At 43.3% G+C, this 19,131-nt stretch overlaps 1 protein-coding gene across 3 annotated transcripts in view; it reads right to left on the reverse strand.

Annotated features, from left to right (window-relative positions):
- Positions 1-19,131, reverse strand: part of GARNL3 (GTPase activating Rap/RanGAP domain like 3) — a 203,210-nt gene that overhangs the window by 138,084 nt on the left and 45,995 nt on the right. For all 3 annotated transcript variants that reach the window (XM_084649926.1, XM_084649927.1, XM_084649928.1), the window contains one exon: positions 12,933-13,007. In XM_084649926.1, coding sequence (XP_084506052.1) covers positions 12,933-13,007 — 75 coding nt within the window. The remainder of the gene's footprint in view (positions 1-12,932; positions 13,008-19,131) is intronic.

Below are 19,131 nucleotides of genomic sequence, written 5' to 3' on the forward strand. Positions count from 1 at the left end.
TGGATGTATAAACAGGGCACTCTTGAGTAGGAGCAGGGAGATTATATTACCTCTTTACTGAGCACCTCTGTACTGGAATACTGAAAGCAGTTCTGCTGTTCACAATTCAAGGAGAATGTTAATAAACTGGAGAGAGCCATATAAGTTAGAGAGGGTTCAGAGCAGAGCCACAACAATGGTTAAAAGACCGGAGAACATGCTTTACAGTGAAAGACAACATGCTCTCTCTTTAACAAAGAGAAGGTTAAGGTGTGACTATACAGTTAATAAGTACCTACACGGGGAACAGAAATTTGATAGAGGGATCTTCAATCTAGCACAGATATAACAACCACCAACAGCTGGAAGTTGAATCTAGACAAATTCAGACTAGAAATAAGGCACAGTTTTGTTTTTAAAATAGTGAGGGTAATTAAACAATGGAACAACTTACCAAGGGTCGTGGTGGATTCTCCATCACTGGAAATTTTTAATCAACATTGGGTGTTTTTCTAAAAGATATGTTCTAGTTCAAACAGGAATTAACTGAGGGAAGTCCTATGCAGGAGATCAGACTACTTGATGATAATAGTCCTGTGACAGGTTGAACCCCCCCCATCTGGGATACCACCTGCTGTGCTGGGGTCCCACTGGTTCTGCCTGTTCCACCAGCCTGGGTTTCCTCACCCTGTCCTAGTTGTGCCAGGCCCTCAAGCCTTCTCCAGCACACACACATACACACACAGGTAGGGACACATCCAGCTGCAAATGGACACAGAGACAATGAGATCAGCTATGTGTGGGAGGAATCAGCTCGGGGATACACCCAGCACTCACGTGCACACCCCCTTCGGGGTGTAAACCCAAAATAATATTGTCTTGTACTGTACAGAAACATCTGCACAGCGCAAGCTCATAAAAATTGCCCTCTCCCTCAATGTAGAAAGAGATATGCACAGCTTCTTGACCTCCTCCCCCCCCCCAAGATATGAATTGCACAAACTGGGTTATGTTACAACCAAGAAATAAGTTTATTAACTACAAAAGGTAAATTTTAAAGTGATTATAAGGGATAGGAAACAGAACAAAGCAGATTACTGAGCAAATAAAACAAAACACGCAAACTAAGCTTAATACACTCAAGAAACAGGTTACAAAATGTAATTTCTCACCCTAAATGTTGTTTTAGGCAAGTTGCAGAATTTCTGTAGCTTAGAGTTCCAGTTATTTCTCTTTACAGACTGGACCCCTGTCTCAGCATGGACTCAAACCTGCCTTTCCCTTCGGGTGTTTTTAGCAGTCTTCCTTCCTGGGCAGGCAATGGAGGAGAGTCCTGAATGCCTTCCTTCCCAGCCTTAAATAGAATTTACCAGGTGACATCATTAGATGACCCTGCAGTGTTAAAGCAACATCCCAGGAAACTCCTCAGGAAGATGGAAGATTAGTATCTCCAAAGTTCTATTGTCCTTCTTAAATGGCTCATTCAGGCTGATTGCCTACTGTCTGGTGGGCATTCCCCCAAATACACACACAGTTATAACTGTTACATAGTCAATATTCCTAACTTTAGATACAGAAATGATACATTCATACAAATTGGATATACACATTCAGTAGATTATAACCTTCTCATTGATACCTCACGTAACTCATCTTGCATAAAACATATCTTAGTTATGCTGTATTTGTATCATAACAATATTTTTGTGAAGAATATGGGGTAATGTCACAAAGTCCATCCTCCTAGCCTTAAAAATCTATATCTAATAAATAAATATGACTATGATATGCATTCTGTGCCATGTAGTTAGGAGTTCTAAAATAGAAATTTTAATTATAAGGCACAGAATAGATATTGTAGAGGATTTTGAGAGATTTCTAACATTACGCATTTTTCTCACTTGTGGACTTAAGCATCAGTCTCCCACTTTATGCACCTAGAGGCCAACATTTAGGCACCACTGGTACTCACAAGCCCTGCATAACCACATAACCCTGCAGGCACCTAAACTCCCGAGGAGCCAGAGTTTTCACCATTAAAGTCGCTGAAGTGCTTAACTTTTGGCAGTTGGGCATATACACAGCCATGTAAGTCCTGATACCATCCAACATCTTGGCACCTAACTCATGCCTAAACCTAAGCCCCACTGGGACCCACAAATTAGCACTCCCCTACTATCTTGCCTTCAGGACCCAATCTGACCTATGTGCTATGATAATGGTGCTTAACACCTCTCCTCCCCCTATGACTTTTAGCTTAGTGGTTAGAACACTCACCCAGGATGTGGGAGAAGCAGGTTCAATTCCACTGTGTATAAATAATTAAATATTAATGTGCACCTAGACTGGAACACCCATAGGCAGACATATCTGAAGAACCACAGTTACTTCACAGGGTGAATAACCATTTCTCGTTCCCGTTAAGTAGTAATATGAGTTAGGAGTAATCAATGTCTCTGTAAAACATTTGCAACCATAAATGTTCTTAATATTTTGAAGAATGAAGACTTTAGAGTATTTATAAAAGAAATCAATTTCAGTAAGAATGTGTGTAAGATTTTTTGTATAGGTTTACACTAAAGGTTTTTCTCTTTGCAAATAGCAGGGATGAGGAAGCCCTTTCAGTTTATAGCTCTAATAACATGTCCTAAGAATCAGTCTTCTTTTGAATATCTTGAATAAAGAATATCCTCACATTGTTCTATACAACCAGTTCTCTTTCTAACATTAATATCTTATAGAGTTTGTTTTATTGAGATAAAAATTATGTCCATACCAAACTGCTGTCTGGCACAAATAGGATGTGTCTTGCTCTTTGAGAAGTTTCAGAGTAACAGCCGTGTTAGTCTGTATTCGCAAAAAGAAAAGGAGTACGCACCTTAGAGACTAACCAATTTATTTGAGAAGACACTCTTGTTGTTTTCCTTTGAACCAAATGGTTTCTAGTTTTATAATTTACCATTTGAAATACATTGACAATATGCTGTTAAAGATACATATCAGATATTCTATATAAAGCACAATTACTAATACATAGATATTTAAAACATAGTATAAAAGAAAATAGTACTGAAGTTAAACCAAAATAGAAGTTAAAAGCTGCATCCCAGAATGTGTGTGTAAACACATGGATGTAGTAATTATGGTTTTATAGCTAAGGAGGTGTCATTCTCTTTGACACTTGGGGTGGAATTCACAAGAGGGACTTAGGCACTGTGAAGCTGAGCAGGGAGCTGTCTAGGACAGTCAATAGGAAATGTTGAAGAGAGGGGTTTGGCCTGGGTCAGAGCCCTCAAAGGGAGCTAGGTTTCTGTCTCCACTTGAGATTCAAGGCACTGAAGCCTGTCCTGTACTTAGGTGCCTAAGCCAGGTCAGTTATTTTGCAAGAAAAACCAAGCCCACACTTTTGACCTTTAGCCCTGTGGTTAGAGCACTCACCCAGCATGAGAGAGCCCTGGGTTCAATTCTGATGTGGAGCAGAGATTAGAACTCGGGTCATCTACCTCCCAGGAGAGGGTGCTAATCTCTGAGCTATGGGTTATGTTAGGGTCGGTTTCTTGCAGTCTCTGTTGAAACTGTTCAATTTTTTAAATAAATAAATATTGAATAAGGTGGCGGGACTGGAACTTGGGTCTCCTACCTCCCAGAAGAATGCCCTAGATCACTGGGCTATGGAGTCATTCTCATGCTCTCTGCTCCTTCTCTACTGCAAAGCTCCATGGCAAAGAACTCTGAAGCGGAGAGGACGACGACAGATAGTGGAGCACCCACAGTGACACACTCAAAGAGCCACAGTTACTGCACAGGGTGAGTAACCATTTTCTTCTTCTTCAGGTAGTGTCTCTACAGGCATGCCACTGTACGTCACTACCAAGCACTGCCCTCTACGGAGAGGCGTGACTTTGGAGTTGAATCCAAGATTGAGGACAGTACAATAGATAATACTGCATCAGAAGCTAAGCCTTGGGTAAACACATAGGGTTTAGAAAGATATGAATGGAGGTACAAGTTGCAACTCTACATATTTCTGTGACTAGAACATTCCTAAGAAAAGCTATCGAAGTAGAAAGGGATCTTCTGAAGTGAGTTAATGCTCTAGAAGGAGGTTACAGATCATGAGACTGATAACAGGTAATGGATATCTGGCTCCATCTAGGGAGTCTTTGCTTGGAAATTGGAGATCCAATTCTGTCCACAATGGAAAGAAATAATCTGGGAGATTTTCTGAAGGGTTTAGTCCTGTCTAGGTCAAAGGCTAATGCCCTTCTGACATTGAGTGTACTTAATGCCACATATTTTCCTTATTCAGATGTGCTTTGGGGGAAAAAACTGGAATGTGGATAGGTTAGATTATGTGGACATCTGACGATACCTTTGGTAAGAACTTGAGCTATGGTTGTAATGTGACCTTATCCTTAAAAAGTACTGTGAATGGAGGCTATGCCATCAGAGCCCCCCCTTTCTCTCCCCCACTGTTTGAGCAGAAGTAACGGCTATGAAAAGGCCATTTTCACAGACAAGCATAGAAGGGAGCAGATAGCCATACTTTCAAAGGGCTGGGGGGAGGGTGGGGAGCTCATAAAGGCTTGTAAGCACCAAGTTGATGTCCCAAACTGGAGTAGGGCATGTGACTTGTGGAAAGAGGTTCCCCAGTCTCCTAAGAAATATCATCATTGTAGGATGAGTCAGCATGGAAAAACCCTCCATCATACGATGGAAGGCTGTAATAGATGACAAGTGTACTCTAACGTAGCTCAGAGACAACCCCGTCAGTTTTAGATCGAAAATGTAATCTGGTATATCTGACAGCAGACAGGAATTAGGTGAAAAATGTCAGTAACAGCAGTGACTGAATCTCATCCACATTTGTAGGTAGGTATTACGAGCAGATTGTTTCCTACTATATAATAGCACTCTCTCTACGTCCTCAGAACAAATTGATGTTTCTAATCCTGCAAACCAATTAGCCATGCCTTGAGTCAAAGAACCTCAAGACTTTGATCAACATCCCGAGAGAGAAGATGGGGACGGTCCAGAGAGTGATCGGTCGACCCATAGTGAGCTTGGTGAGGTAAAGGAACTATGTTTGTCTTGGCCATGTCAGAACTATGGCTGGCCTTGTCTTTCCTTACTTTGATCAATACTTTGGCTACCAAGGGAGCTGGAGGAATGCATACAGGAGACTTGAACTCCAGTGAAGGAGGAAGGCATCTCCCAAGGAGCGCCAATCTAGTCCGCCTCTCAAGCAGAACTGGGAGCACTTCTTGCACTTTACCGTGGCAATCAGGTCTATCTACAGGATGCACCAGCACAAAAATATGTAGTGGAATCTAACTCCCATTCATGATCTTGTGAGAAATACCTGCTGAGGGTATCTGTTGTGAATTTTTGCACACCTCTGCTGAGGTGTAAGCTGCTGAGATGTTGATCTGATTTCAAAACACCAATTCGAGAGCCTCACTGCTTTGGCTCAGACAGAAGGTGATCTTGCTTTCCCTTGACAGTTGATATAGAACATGTATGACATGTTGTTTGTCATGATCTTCATATATTTGTCCCTGATCAGTGGAACAGAGACTGACTGCTCTGAGTTCCAGTAAGCTGATGTGCAGGATAGCTTCAAGAGATGACCACCTGCCTTGAGCAGCGTGAGTGTCTAGATGCAAAAAGAAAAGGAGTACTTGTGGCACCTTAGAGACTAACCAATTTATTTGAGCATGAGCTTTCGTGAGCTACAGCTACCTTCATGGGCTCCCCATCCCGATAAGGATGCATCTGTTGTTATTAGCATTGAAAATGGTTGAGCAAAAGGGACCCCTGTGCAAACATTTTGAAGGTCCTTCCACTAGTCAAGGGACTTTTTCCACAGTGAAAGGCATTAAGAGTAGTTTGTTCAAACTGTGTTTGTTCAGCGAATAAACAGTTCTGAACCACCCCGGAGGTCATGCATGTGAAGTCTCATGTGGCTTATCACAAGAACGCCAACTGCCATATGCCCTAACAGCTCTAGACAGTTTCTGGCCGAAGTTTGGGGTCTGATCTGGACTCTGGTGACTAAGTTGGCTAGGGCTATGAACCCGTGCAGAGGAAGGTATGCTTTGGCTGCTATTGCATGCAAGTGAGCTACTATGAACTCCAAACTTTGTATGGGGGTTAGGGTGGACTTTTGGATGTTTAACTACAGTCCCAGTCTGAAAAATAGATCTATGGCCCTTTGAGTGGCCAAAAAGGATTCATTGTAGGAGAATCCGTTGAGAAGCCACCACTGAGAGAACGTTTGAGAACACTCTGGTGCTGAGGAGAGACCAAATGGAAGCACCCTCTCTTGGAAATGCTCTTTCCCCCAGAGTGAAGTGGAGCAACCTTCTATGGGAATGGTGACTCACTATATAAAAGTAAGTATCCTGGATGTCAGGGGTTTAGAACCAATCCCTGTGAGGGAATTATTGCTGCAAGAGTTACCATCCTAAACTTCTGAACCTTTACAAATCTGTTGAATAATCTTAGATCTAGAATGGGTCTCCAACTGCCATTCTTTTTTGGAACCGGGAAGTATCTGGAATAAAACCCCTTCTCTTGGTGTTGTGTAGGAGCTGGTTCTATATCACCCTAATTCAGGAGACAGCCTATTTCCTGTCGTAAGAAGTGCTCATGAGAGGAGTCCCTGAAGACAGATAAGGGAAGTGGGGTGGGATGGTGGGAGTGAAATAAAGTGGATGGAATTTCTTGTTGAAATCATCTTGGCAGAAGTGAAAAAGGTGTTCATTGAAGTAAGGGAGAAAAGCAGATGGTTGCAGCAGGTGTTAACGGGAATGGTAACCAGCACCTCAACCACCCCATCAAAATTGAAGTTTCTAAGTTGTCAGTTGTTAGGTCAATGCCTCAGGAGGTAGATGGTCTCCTCTTCTGGAACCATTGCCTCTTACACTGGAGTTTGTAATATCTGGACCCTGGACTTCATAGAATCATAGACTATCAGGGTTGGAAGGGACCTCAGGAGGTCATCTAGTCCAATCCCCTGCTCAAAGCAGGACCAATCCCCAATTTTTGCCCCAGATCCCTAAATGGCCCCCTCAAGGATTGAACTCACAACCCTGGGTTTAGCAGGCCAATGCTCAAACCACTGAGCTATCCCTCCCCCCCTGATGACTTCAGGAAAGCAGACTTCGACTCCCTCAGGGAACGGATGGGTAGGATCCCCTGGGGGACTAACATGAAGGGGAAAGGAGTCCAGGAGAGCTAGCTGTATTTGAAGGAATCCCCGTTGAGGTTACAGGGACAAACCATCCCGATGTGTCGAAAGAATAGTAAATATGGCAGGCGACCAGCTTGGCTTAACAGTGAAATCCTAGCGGATCTTAAACATAAAAAAGAAGCTTACAAGAAGTGGAAGGTTGGACATATGAGCAGGGAAGAGTATAAAAATATTGCTCGGGCATGTAGGAATGAAATCAAGAGGGCCAAATCACACCTGGAGCTGCAGCTAGCGAGAGATGTCAAGAGTAACAAGAAGGGTTTCTTCAGGTATGTTGGCAACAAGAAGAAAACCAAGGAAAGTGTGGGCCCCTTAATGAATGAGGGAGGCAACCTAGTAACAGAGGATGTGGAAAAAGCTAATGTACTCAATACTTTTTTTGCCTCTGTCTTCACGAACAAGGTCAGCTCCCAGACTGCTGCGCTGGGCATCACAACATGGGGAATAGATGGCCAGCCCTCTGTGGAGAAAGAGGTGGTTAGGCACTATTTAGAAAAGCTGGACGTGCACAACTCCATGGGGCCGGACGAGTTGCATCCAAGAGTGCTAAAGGAATTGGCGGCTGTGATTGCAGAGCCATTGGCCATTATCTTTGAAAGCTCGTGGCGAACGGGGGAAGTCCCGGATGACTGGAAAAAGGCTAATGTCGTGCCAATCTTTAAAAAAGGGAAGAAGGAGGATCCTGGGAACTACAGGCCAGTCAGCCTCACCTCAGTTCCCAGAAAAATCGTGGAGCAGGTCCTCAAAGAATCAATCCTGAAGCACTTACATGAGAGGAAAGTGATCAGGAACAGTCAGCATGGATTCACCAAGGGAAGGTCAGGCCTGACTAATCTAATCGCCTTCTATGATGAGATTACTGGTTCTGTGGATGAAGGGAAAGCAGTGGATGTATTGTTTCTTGACTTTAGCAGAGCTTTTGACACGGTCTCCCACAGTATTCTTGTCAGCAAGTTAAAGAAGTATGGGCTGGATGAATGCACTATAAGGTGGGTAGAAAGTTGGCTAGATTGTCGGGCTCAACGGGTAGTGATCAATGGCTCCATGTCTAGTTGGCAGCCGGTGTCAAGTGGAGTGCCTCAGGGGTCGGTCCTGGGGCCGGTTTTGTTCAATATCTTCAGAAATGATCTGGAGGATGGTGTGGTTTGCACTCTCAGCAAATTTGCGGATGATACTAAACTGGGAGGAGTGGTAGATACGCTGGAGGGCAGCGATAGGATACAGAGGGACCAAGACAAATTGGAGGATTGGGCCAAAAGAAATCTGATGAGGTTCAATAAGGATAAGTGCAGAGTCCTGCACTTAGGAAGGAAGAATCCAATGCACAGCTACAGACTAGGGACCGAATGGCTAGGCAGCAGTTCTGCGGAAAAGGACCTAGGGGTGACAGTGGAAGAGAAGCTGGATATGAGTCAGCAGTGTGCCCTGGTTGCCACGAAGGCCAATGGCATTTTGGGATGTATAAGTAGGGGCATAGCGAGCAGATCGAGGGATGTGATCGTTCCCCTCTATTCGACATTGGTGAGGCCTCATCTGGAGTACTGTGTCCTGTTTTGGGCCCCACACTACAAGAAGGATGTGGATAAATTGGAGAGAGTCCAGCGAAGGGCAACAAAAATGATTAGGGGTCTGGAACACATGACTTATGAGGAGAGGCTAAGGGAACTGGGATTGTTTAGTCTGCAGAAGAGAAGAATGAGGGGGGATTTGATAGCTGCTTTCAACTACCTGAGAGGTGGTTCCAGAGAGGATGGTTCTAGACTATTCTCAGTGGTAGAAGAGGACAGGACAAGGAGTAATGGTCTCAAGTTGCAATGGGGGAGGTTTAGGTTGGATATTAGGAAAAACTTTTTCACTAGGAGGGTGGTGAAACACTGGAATGTGTTACCTAGGGAGGTGGTAGAATCTCCTTCCTTAGAAGTTTTTAAGGTCAGGCTTGACAAAGCCCTGGCTGGGATGATTTAATTGGGGATTGGTCCTGCTTTGAGCAGGGGGTTGGACTAGATGACCTCCTGAGGTCCCTTCCAACCCTGATATTCTATGATTCTATGATCTCTGGCAGGAAACCAAGCAGAACGATATCTCTGCGCTATCTGGGACTTACTGAATTATACACCTGCACAGAAAAGAAAAATTTGCAAAGAACACAACGTGGCCCTTGAGTCTTTTAAGGTATATAGAAAAGGAGGACTTGTGGCACCTTAGAGACTAACCAATTTATTAGAGCATAAGCTTTCGTGAGCTACAGCTCACTTCCTCAGATGCATATCGTGGAAACTGCAGCAGGCTTTATATATACACAGAGAATATGAAACAATACCTATTCCCACCCCACTGTCCTGCTGGTAATAGCTTATCTAAAGTGATTTCCAGCACAAATCCAGGTTTTCTCACCCTCCACCCCCCCACCAGCAGGAGAGTGAATTTGTGTGGGGGGGTGGAGGGTGAGAAAACCTGGATTTGTGCTGGAAATCACTTTAGATAAGCTATTACCAGCAGGACAGTGGGGTGGGAATAGGTATTGTTTCATATTCTCTGTGTATATATAAAGCCTGCTGCAGTTTCCACGATATGCATCTGAGGAAGTGAGCTGTAGCTCACGAAAGCTTATGCTCTAATAAATTGGTTAGTCTCTAAGGTGCCACAAGTCCTCCTTTCTTTTTGCGAATACAGACTAACACGGCTGTTACTCTGAAACCTGTCATTAAGGTATATAGAGACTCATCAGTCTTTTCTGCAAACAGCTTCGATCTGTCAAAAGGAAGGTCCCTCAACTGTATTTTGGACTTCCCTCAGAAACCCCTATAGCTGAAGCCAGGACCTCTTGCTAAAGTCAAACTGTTTGCTTGCCTTGCACCAGAGATTAACCAAAATCTGGGTGTGCCCCTATGACCAGCTAAGCAGCACAACTGACAAAGGAGCTCTTTGTGTCAGTAACTATTACAAACACAAGAGAAGGTTCACTCTGCTTGCAGCTCAGTGGTCAGAATAAAATGGAAAGATTAAATGCCGAGCAGCTGTACTTGCATCAGAGGGGTAAATTCCGTTTCCTGGGAGTCAACTGGCCAGTCTTAGGATAGAAAAGAGAAAGGACACCATCCCATGGGATTGTGGGATAGCAGTGGCAGACTCTCAGGACCCAAGTCTGGCAGACCTGGGCCCAAGCTGCATCCATACTGCAAAATGATGGAGTTTGGACCCAAGTCCCCGTGGGGACCAAGCTCGAATCCTCTACTACTGCAGAGTCCTGGGACCTAGAGCTGAGTCAGACAGATTGTGTGTAGATGAAGGGCGGATTTGGGCTCAAGTCTGAGTCTGAGCTTACTCTGCAGTGTAGGCATGCCCTTGGACTACTGTGTTAACTCTTGCACTCTCAGTCAGTCTATTCATTTCATCTATACAACCGAGCACACAGCAGCAATACTACAACTACAAAGAAGCTGCACACAACCACATCAAGAAGCGGCAACCTTCCAGTCCAGCACTGCTTCTACAACAGAATCACATTACCCAATACTTTGACATGCCCTGATGAGATGAAGCACTGCATTTAATTTTTTCTTGTAAAACTTTTAAATGGGATACCAAAATACTATTATAATTTAAGGTATCAAACAAGTTTCTCCTGTTAAACACCAGACTGTTTAAAGTTTAAACTATGTACTCATGGAAAGGAAACATAAGCTAACCTTTGTAAATGGAGAGAAATATTGGGACTTAATTTAAATTTAAGATTCTTAATAGTCTTTAATTTGCCTGTCTCAGGACCACTCCTTAAATGGCATCTTTTAAATAGCTGAATTTAAATATTTCTTTGGTTTCATAAGACTTAGTTAATATCACTCACTATATGACCATATTTAAACTGTTTAACCAAATACAATTCTCCAACCCTAAAACAAAATTCCTTGTCTCATCTACATACTGTTTTAGTGCTCAATGATACACTAAGACAGGACTCTACTGATTTGGGAACTAATATACTTTGATATTATCTTATGTAGAGAAGAGTGTCTCCACCAGAGAGGGCCCAACTCTTATGGTGTAATCTCCATTAAAAACTCTCCATAGATACAAATATAGAAAAGATTCCAACTGAAGTAAGTGAAGCATTTATTGCTTATGCTCTGTTTTTATTTTATTTTCTCCCTTTCCCTTTCATTAGTAATAAACTAATCCTAGTTAATAATTGTGATTATTTTGCTTATCTTTAGTTGTGCTGTCCCTCGAGCATAGCAAGAACCCCATTTAACTAAAATAATACGTCACATCCCTGAAATGGCATTAAGAGAAACAATTATTGTTTCTTGTTTCTCAAGATTATAACTTTTTAGTAATTTTTAGGATGTTACTTGGTGCTCAATACCTTAAAACACCCCTTTCAACCACACAAAAGTTTTTTCTTCAGTAATGCATGCTAAGCAACTGACTTACTGAGATCATCCCAATGCCCCTATCACTTCAAAAATGAAAATTATTTATGATTTTCATTACATGTTTGAACAAACAAATTTGAAACTACCTATACAGATGGCAACATAGAGGGCAATATTCCTCTAGATGCAGATAGCCAATATAATGCCCTCTGCAGCACTTAAATCCTGTATTGAAGCTATGCTGGGTGATGGCAGTGTGGTGGCTCAGGTGGGGTTGATAAAGAGAATGGTTGTCCACGTGGGACCAACATGAAGGGCAGGGCTGGGGTTAAGTCATGGGATTATAACAGAACCTGTTCAAATGGTCTGGAAGATTCAAACACCCTTGTTTTCTTCCTTTCCTCAACTCATCCTTTAATGTCCCATATTAGGCCACCTTCCTTTAGAATGAGCAGGGCCTGGACACAATTCCCTCCAGAATCTATCAGCTCTGATCCTGAAATATTTAAAGGAAAAGAGGGAAGGATTTTGCAAAGCAACATGGGGGCTGTCTCTGCACCACTTCCGGCCCCTGCTAGGAAGGAAGGAGCTATCTTGAGTTTTGAATTTAGATTGCCCATGATGTGTCACACGTGGCCAGCCAGGCTGATATAAAATACATGCATTTTAAATTAAATATACTGACTCACATGAGAAAGTCTGGGGATAGAAGCAGCAGAGCTGGAAGTAGGATTATACCTTGATCAGGATTCTATATCTCATCTCAAAAATGTAGGAAAATAATTTTATATCAAGAACATAATTTCTAATATTTTACATTACACACATACAACCACACTGGATCAGATTAGTCATCACTCAGATCATCCAATCCTGCATTATGACTCTGGTACAGGTTTACATCAGATGCTTCAGCAAACTCCCACCCTCCCTGCAGTAATGTATCCAGCTAATTGTGAAATGATTGGTAAGGGACCCTTTTCTGCCCCAAGTTCACCAATTTATATTCTACAGTGTAAGGCTAAGTTATCCTTCACTATATCAAATACCTATTTTTAGAGAGTTAGAAGACTGAGAGGAACCAGACATATCCATGAACGCTTCTGAGAGGAAAGTGCTCTGACAATGCCCAATCATTGCAGCCAAATAAACTTCCTCGCATTGAATATCAACCTTGTATATTGAATTAATGACCTCCTAAGGTCTCTTCCAACCCTAATCTTCTATGATACAACACTTCAGAAATTTGAAAATGCTGTTACTTAACTGATTTATCTTTGAATAGGAAAAGACAATAGATATAAACAGAGGCTTTTTCTTACCTCATCAGAGGATCCGTTTTCCACTCGGAAACGTCCAGCTCTTTGAATGGCTCCATCAGCATCACTAGATATAAGCTGTGAAAAAAAGAGTCAAAGTTAGAGATACAAAGTTCTGACTTCAAAAGCCTCCACCTAATCAGAAATTAAACAACAAAACCAGCTCAGTTTGGCTTCCACCATCTTAGCCTGAGGTGTGCAACCTGTCCTTCCCCTCTCCCCTGAAGATAAGCTCAACTCAGAGTAATAATTATCAGTTTGGCCAACAAAAGACAACTTCCACCAAAAATTTACTCATTGTAAGGACTCAGGCAGGGAAGGGGCTATTGTGTACACCTGCTGGAGTGGCTTGCCCACTACAAATTACAAGTTTTTTTGGTCTCAAATTTTGGCTGCACTGACATGAGGTCCCCGACTATGAGAGATGCAATTCCACTAACTGATTACCAGAAGGCAGACAGTTTTACACAAGGAGAGAAAACTAGGCTGCTTGGACCACGACACATTAATACTGTGATGGGTTGGACCCCCCTCCTGGGGTGCCACCTGATGTGCTGGGGTCTCACTGAGCCCGCCCTTCCACCAGCCTGGGTTTCCTCACCTTGTTTTTGCTGTGCTAGGCTCTCAAGCCTTCTCCAGCACACACGCAGGTAAGGCCACATCCAGCTGCAGACAGACTGAAATCAGCTCTGTGTGGGAAGACTTAGCTAGGAGAATGGCCAGCACTCAGGTTCACACCTCCTTTGGGGTATAAACCCAAAATAATATTGTCTTGCACTGTACAGAAAGATCTGCACAGTGCAAGCTCATAAGAATTGGCACTTTCCCTCAATGTGGAGAGAGATATGCACAGCCTTTTGAATCTTACAAACTGGGTTTTTAAATAAACTAAAAACAAGTTTATTAACTATGAAAGGTAAATTTTAAAGTGATTATAAGGGATAGGAAACAGAACAAAGCAGATTACTGAGCAAATAAAACAAAACACGCAAACTAAGCTTAATACACTCAAGAAACAGGTTACAAAATGTAATTTCTCACCCTAAATGTTGTTTTAGGCAAGTTGCAGAGTTTCTGTAGCTTAGAGTTCCAGTTATTTCTCTTTACAGACTGGACCCCTGTCTCAGCCTGGACTCAAACCTGCCTTTCCCTTCGGGTGTTTTTAGCAGTCTTCCTTCCTGGGCAGGCAATGGAGGAGAGTCCTGAATGCCTTCCTTCCCAGCCTTAAATAGAATTTACATAGCGCAGGAAGCCTTTGTTTCCAGTGGAAAAGTACCAGCAGTATCCAAGGTGGTATTTTGTACCAGGTGACCTTATCACCTGACCCTGCAGTGTCAAAGCAACCATGAAACCATTATTTGCAATGTCCCACACGAAGGAACTCCAGGGAAGATGGGAAATCCACATCTTTGAAGACCCATTGTCTTCTCCCAAAGGCCCATTAAGGCTGGTTGCTTACTGTCTGGTGGGCATTTCCCAAGTACACACATAGTTGTAATTGTTACATAGACAATTTTCCTAACTTCAGATACAGAAAGGCCTCAGACGATAGGACCTGTAGTGCACAGAGGTTATTTAGAGCCCATTCAACCAAATGTGTAAACATCCCCATCACTTCTCTCCAATGTATCCGTAGCCAAGATTCGTAAGGCTGTCACTTAAAATTCAATTAATACATTTACTCAGTGCTACTCTTTGTACTCTGGAGCTGCGTCATCCACTCATTTTGGCAGGATGAAAACATTTTTGAGGGAGTTTTCTCAAGTCTTATGACAATTGTCAGACAATTGACAAGCTGAAACTAGACAAATTCAGACTGGAAATAAGGTGTAAATTTTTAACAGAAAGAGTAACCATTGGAACAATTTACCAGCGGTCATGGTGTACTCTCCATCACTGAATTTTTAAATCAAAACTGGTTGTATTTATAGAAGATAGGCTCTAGGAATTTTGTGGGGGAAGCTCTACGGCCTGTATTATGCAGGAAGTCAGACTAGATGAAAATAGTGGTCCTTTCTGGCCTTGGAATCTATCAGTCTATGAATTTAGATACTTGCTCCCATGCTAGTTACATGATTCCTGGCCTTAAACTTTCCAGCAATTAGAAACCTTTGCAGATTCACATTGTCAGAGGTGGTGTCCCTCTGCAAATTGGTGAACACAGAGTCAATCCCTTATCTCTCTCTAAAAGTGCAAAGTTTCAAAAAGTTCAATGAATAGAAGATTGTTGAATAGATCTGGACAAGGAGAAGAAGTCTGGAGATACATGTGAGAAGGGAGGGACAGGCAGGAGAAACAAAAGTGAAACTGTTTGAGCAGCATATTACAGAAGTCTTGAGGTCTTTCTGAGCGTAGCCTTCATTGATTTGAGATCTACCATACCATTCTCTCACTTTAATGGAAAACCTGTAATGGTAGGAGGCCATAAAAGAGACCTAGTTTGGGAATAAGAACCATTCAAGAAATATATGTTTGCTACTTATGTTTTAAAGACAGTCACACCAGTGAACTGGTGGAAGTCACTTAAGCACTTGGATTCAGAGACCGTAGAAGTGACAATCTCACTTTTAAACAGCAGTAGCTTCTTCTGCCAGTGTAGAAAGAATATTTTCTTCCTTTCAAATAATTCATTCCAAATTTAAAAATTGTTTGGGACCTGAAAGAGCAGGAAAGCTTGTTTTTCTTATCCATATTAGGACAAACAGGAAAATAAAGGTGAAGACAACTGAGTTAGCTGCAGAAGCCAATTTTTTACATTTCTCATGTTGACCTGGCTGACACCGTTGATTTAATTTTTGGTTTTTTTTTTTAAAAAATATTTAACTATTTTAGTTAAAAATAATTTTAACAAAAACAAACCTGATTTTAAAAAACTTGAATGTTTAACTAAATTCAAAAATTCATATGCTTGTTTTGTTAAAATATTATATGTTTTCTGTTGAAGAAAAAAGTCCAGAATACATAATGTTGTTGTTTTAGTTAAATAAAACAATTGAAATGTCTGTCTGGTGATGTTCTCCTCCTAATAACAGCATAGCAAGAAATCCTCCAAATATTAATGATTAAGCCGTTGAATTGGAGATAGTTCACCTCCCAATGACTTCATAAATATCTGCTTCAATTACCTTTGGTATATGAAATTACCAAACAATCATTCATTTTCTGATATAGCTGTAAATTTAATCTGAAAAGTTTTCAAAATAAATCACTTTAAAAATGTGTGTGTGTACCTTCTAAAAATGAAACCTATATCTATCTCTGAGTTGTGAAGAATATGTATTAAGGTTATAACCAACATGAAAGCACTTTTATGTAGAAATTCATGATTAAATCAAGTCTTCCTGACTAGTGATTTAAATCAATTTCATTTAAATCAAATCCACCCTGTAAGCAACACATCTCGATGACTCGCAAGCAGTATCAATGGAGGCGGGCTCAGAGTTCACAGTCAAAGCCACCATCATCTCGCGCCTGCCGAGTCAGTGCGTAGTACAATGTGAACATATGGATGGACGACTAGGTGGTTGCCCGACAGATCTCTTAGATCAACACCTGCGCCAGGAAGGCTGCCGAAGATGCCTGCGTTCTAGTGGAAAGAGCCGTCAAAATCGCTGGCAGGGGCACTTTCGCCAGCTCGTAGCAGTGGCAGATTGACGCCATGATCCAAGAGGAAATTCTCTGGGCTGACACTGGGCAGCCCTTCATCCTGTCCATGACAGCAACAAACAACTGCATTGACTTATGGAACAGTCGCACTCTATTGATGTAGAAGGCCAGCGCCTGTCTGACATCCAGTGTATGCAGCTTGCACTCCTCATCTGATGCATGAGGCTTTGGACAGAGGACCGGTAAGTAAATGTCCTGGCCTGTGTGGAACTGGAAAACAACCTTCGGCAGCAAACCCGGATGCTTGCGCAGCTGGCCCTTGTCCTTGTAGGAGACTGTATAGGGTGGCTCCGACATGAGCACCCTGATCTTGGACACCTGCTATGCCGACATTATGGCGACCAAGAAGAAAACCTTCCGGAAAAGGAGTAGGAGGGAGCAGGGAGCTAGGGGTTCAAAAGGAGGGCCCATGAGCTTTGAGAGCACCAGATTCAGGTCCCAAGGGGGAACTGGGTCTCGGACATGTGGGTACAGGTGCTCTAGCTCTTTCAGGGATCTGCCCTAAAGCAGAGGGTGAAATGCAGAAATAGCTGCCAGGTGCAACTTGATCTCGTTGTTTCCCGCAGCTCCCATTGGCTGGGAATGGCGAACCGCAGCCACTGGGAGATGCGGAGGGCTGTGCATGCAGACAGTCAGTCAATTTAAACAAAATGTCTTGTGGCCCACCAGTGAGCGCTGACCAGGCTTAAGTGACCAGAGGCTATACCAGGGAGAACCAGTGCTGGAGAGACTGGGGGGGGGGGGGGGAAACAGTGCTGCGGAGACTGGTAACACAAGGGGGAGTGGTCCCATGGTGCCGGCGACCGGGACCGACGTCTAGACACACATAGGCGATAGGGCAAACGGTCATAATATGGGGAATGCCAATCCTGCACTGGTGAATATCATCCGGGGGAGAGTTTTGGCAATGTTGTCCGGTGACGTACGGTGCTCTCCTGCCCCCGGAGGGGTCTTAACGGCTGGCCTGTCCTCTCGGGGAGCCTTGGCCTGGTCCTGCGGCACCGAAGACGTCATAGGAGCAGGTGGAGACCTGTGCTCTCTCTGTGCCTGGGTTTGGGATGCGATGGTGAAGGTACAATGGCAAGGTCCCATACTGCTCACCAGAGTCAGTGACGGACTTTTAAGAGGGCTAAGAGCCCCAGCCGTGGAGGCACGCTCGCGCTGCTCCGGAGAAGGTTGGCGGACAGGGTGGTCCCTCTACCGATGACCCCTGGGCCTCCTTGCTCAGTGCCAGCGAGCACTTCTTCACCTTCTTCTTCAGCACCGGCAACAGCAAATAGTGCCAAGAGGAGCCAGGTGCTGGCGGCGCACTGCGCACTGAGGCCGAAATACTCGGTGCAGCCTGCATAGAGGGCTTGGAAGCTGGGTGGAGAGCAGACTCCATCAGAAGAGTCCTAAGGCAAATGTCCTCCTCCTTCTGGGTGTGAGGCCGAAAATTCTTACAGATCCAGCAACACTCCATGATGTGTGATTCCCCCAAACACTTAAGGCAACTGTTGTGGGGGACACTCACATGCATAGGCCTACCACAGACTTAGCAGGGCTTAAACCCGGGAGCTTGGGGCAAAGTCCCTGCTGGGACCCTAATTATCAGCTAACTATGCACTTAACTACTTAACACTAACTACAATCGAACAAAGGCCCGAAGGCATGAAGTCCAATGGGAGAAACCACTAGCTCTTGACAAAAAAGAGAGGCGCTCTGACTGACCACCATGGGCAGTAAGAAGGAACTGAGAGGGCATGGGCCAGCAGCACCTGATATACCGCGGCATGGATGCGGCACACTAGAGGACGCTACAGCCGGCCCTATGGGTACCGCTAAGGCAAAAATCTCCAATGGCCACACACAAAATCTGTATCAAAATGCATATGCAAAAGGAGACCATATTAAAGTGGCATAAACAACCTTAATGTTGGCCTTTTCTAGCTTCTGACCGCTTTTGCTGAGTCTGCAACTTACTGGTCTTTCAATGTATTTGCTGTATGTAATTCTATATAGGTTCTTCTCCTGCCTTCATCACTGTAGTATCTAAGCGCCTTCCAGTAGTACATTAAGTGATGTGGTTAATACCCGTCACCTGTAGTTCATGCTCCCTTTCATACTCTCCCTCGGTGAAGAATTGTGCGTGCAATGTAGTTTTGTAGGCTATTTTCTGTTATATGTACACACTGCTCTATGTTCATAATGGAGAAGGCAAGGTCAAAGAAGTCCACTTTGCACATGGAAAAGTGGAGGATCTATGGTTAGAATTTGCTCTATCTGCTGGTTTCAGAGTCAAAGCATGGAATTTTCAGAAGTACTCAATGTGTGAGCAGTATAAGGCTAACACTTAGCACTTTTGAAAATCCCACCTCTAGTTTGTTATTAAAAGTTGTGAAAGAGGGTCTGGGGACCTGACCAGAATTCATGACCAAAAAAAAAAAACCTGTTTTCAGAGGTTTAACAAAAGGCTTGACCAAAAATAGATGCCAACAGACAACATGGTCTGTGAAAGGTAGGTTTTGAAGTATGTTGTTAGGCCTCTGAAAGGGAA

The sequence above is a fragment of the Lepidochelys olivacea genome (genome assembly GCF_965140295.1).
Source record: "Lepidochelys olivacea isolate rLepOli2 genome assembly, chromosome: 16".
Classification (NCBI taxonomy): domain Eukaryota; kingdom Metazoa; phylum Chordata; order Testudines; family Cheloniidae; genus Lepidochelys; species Lepidochelys olivacea.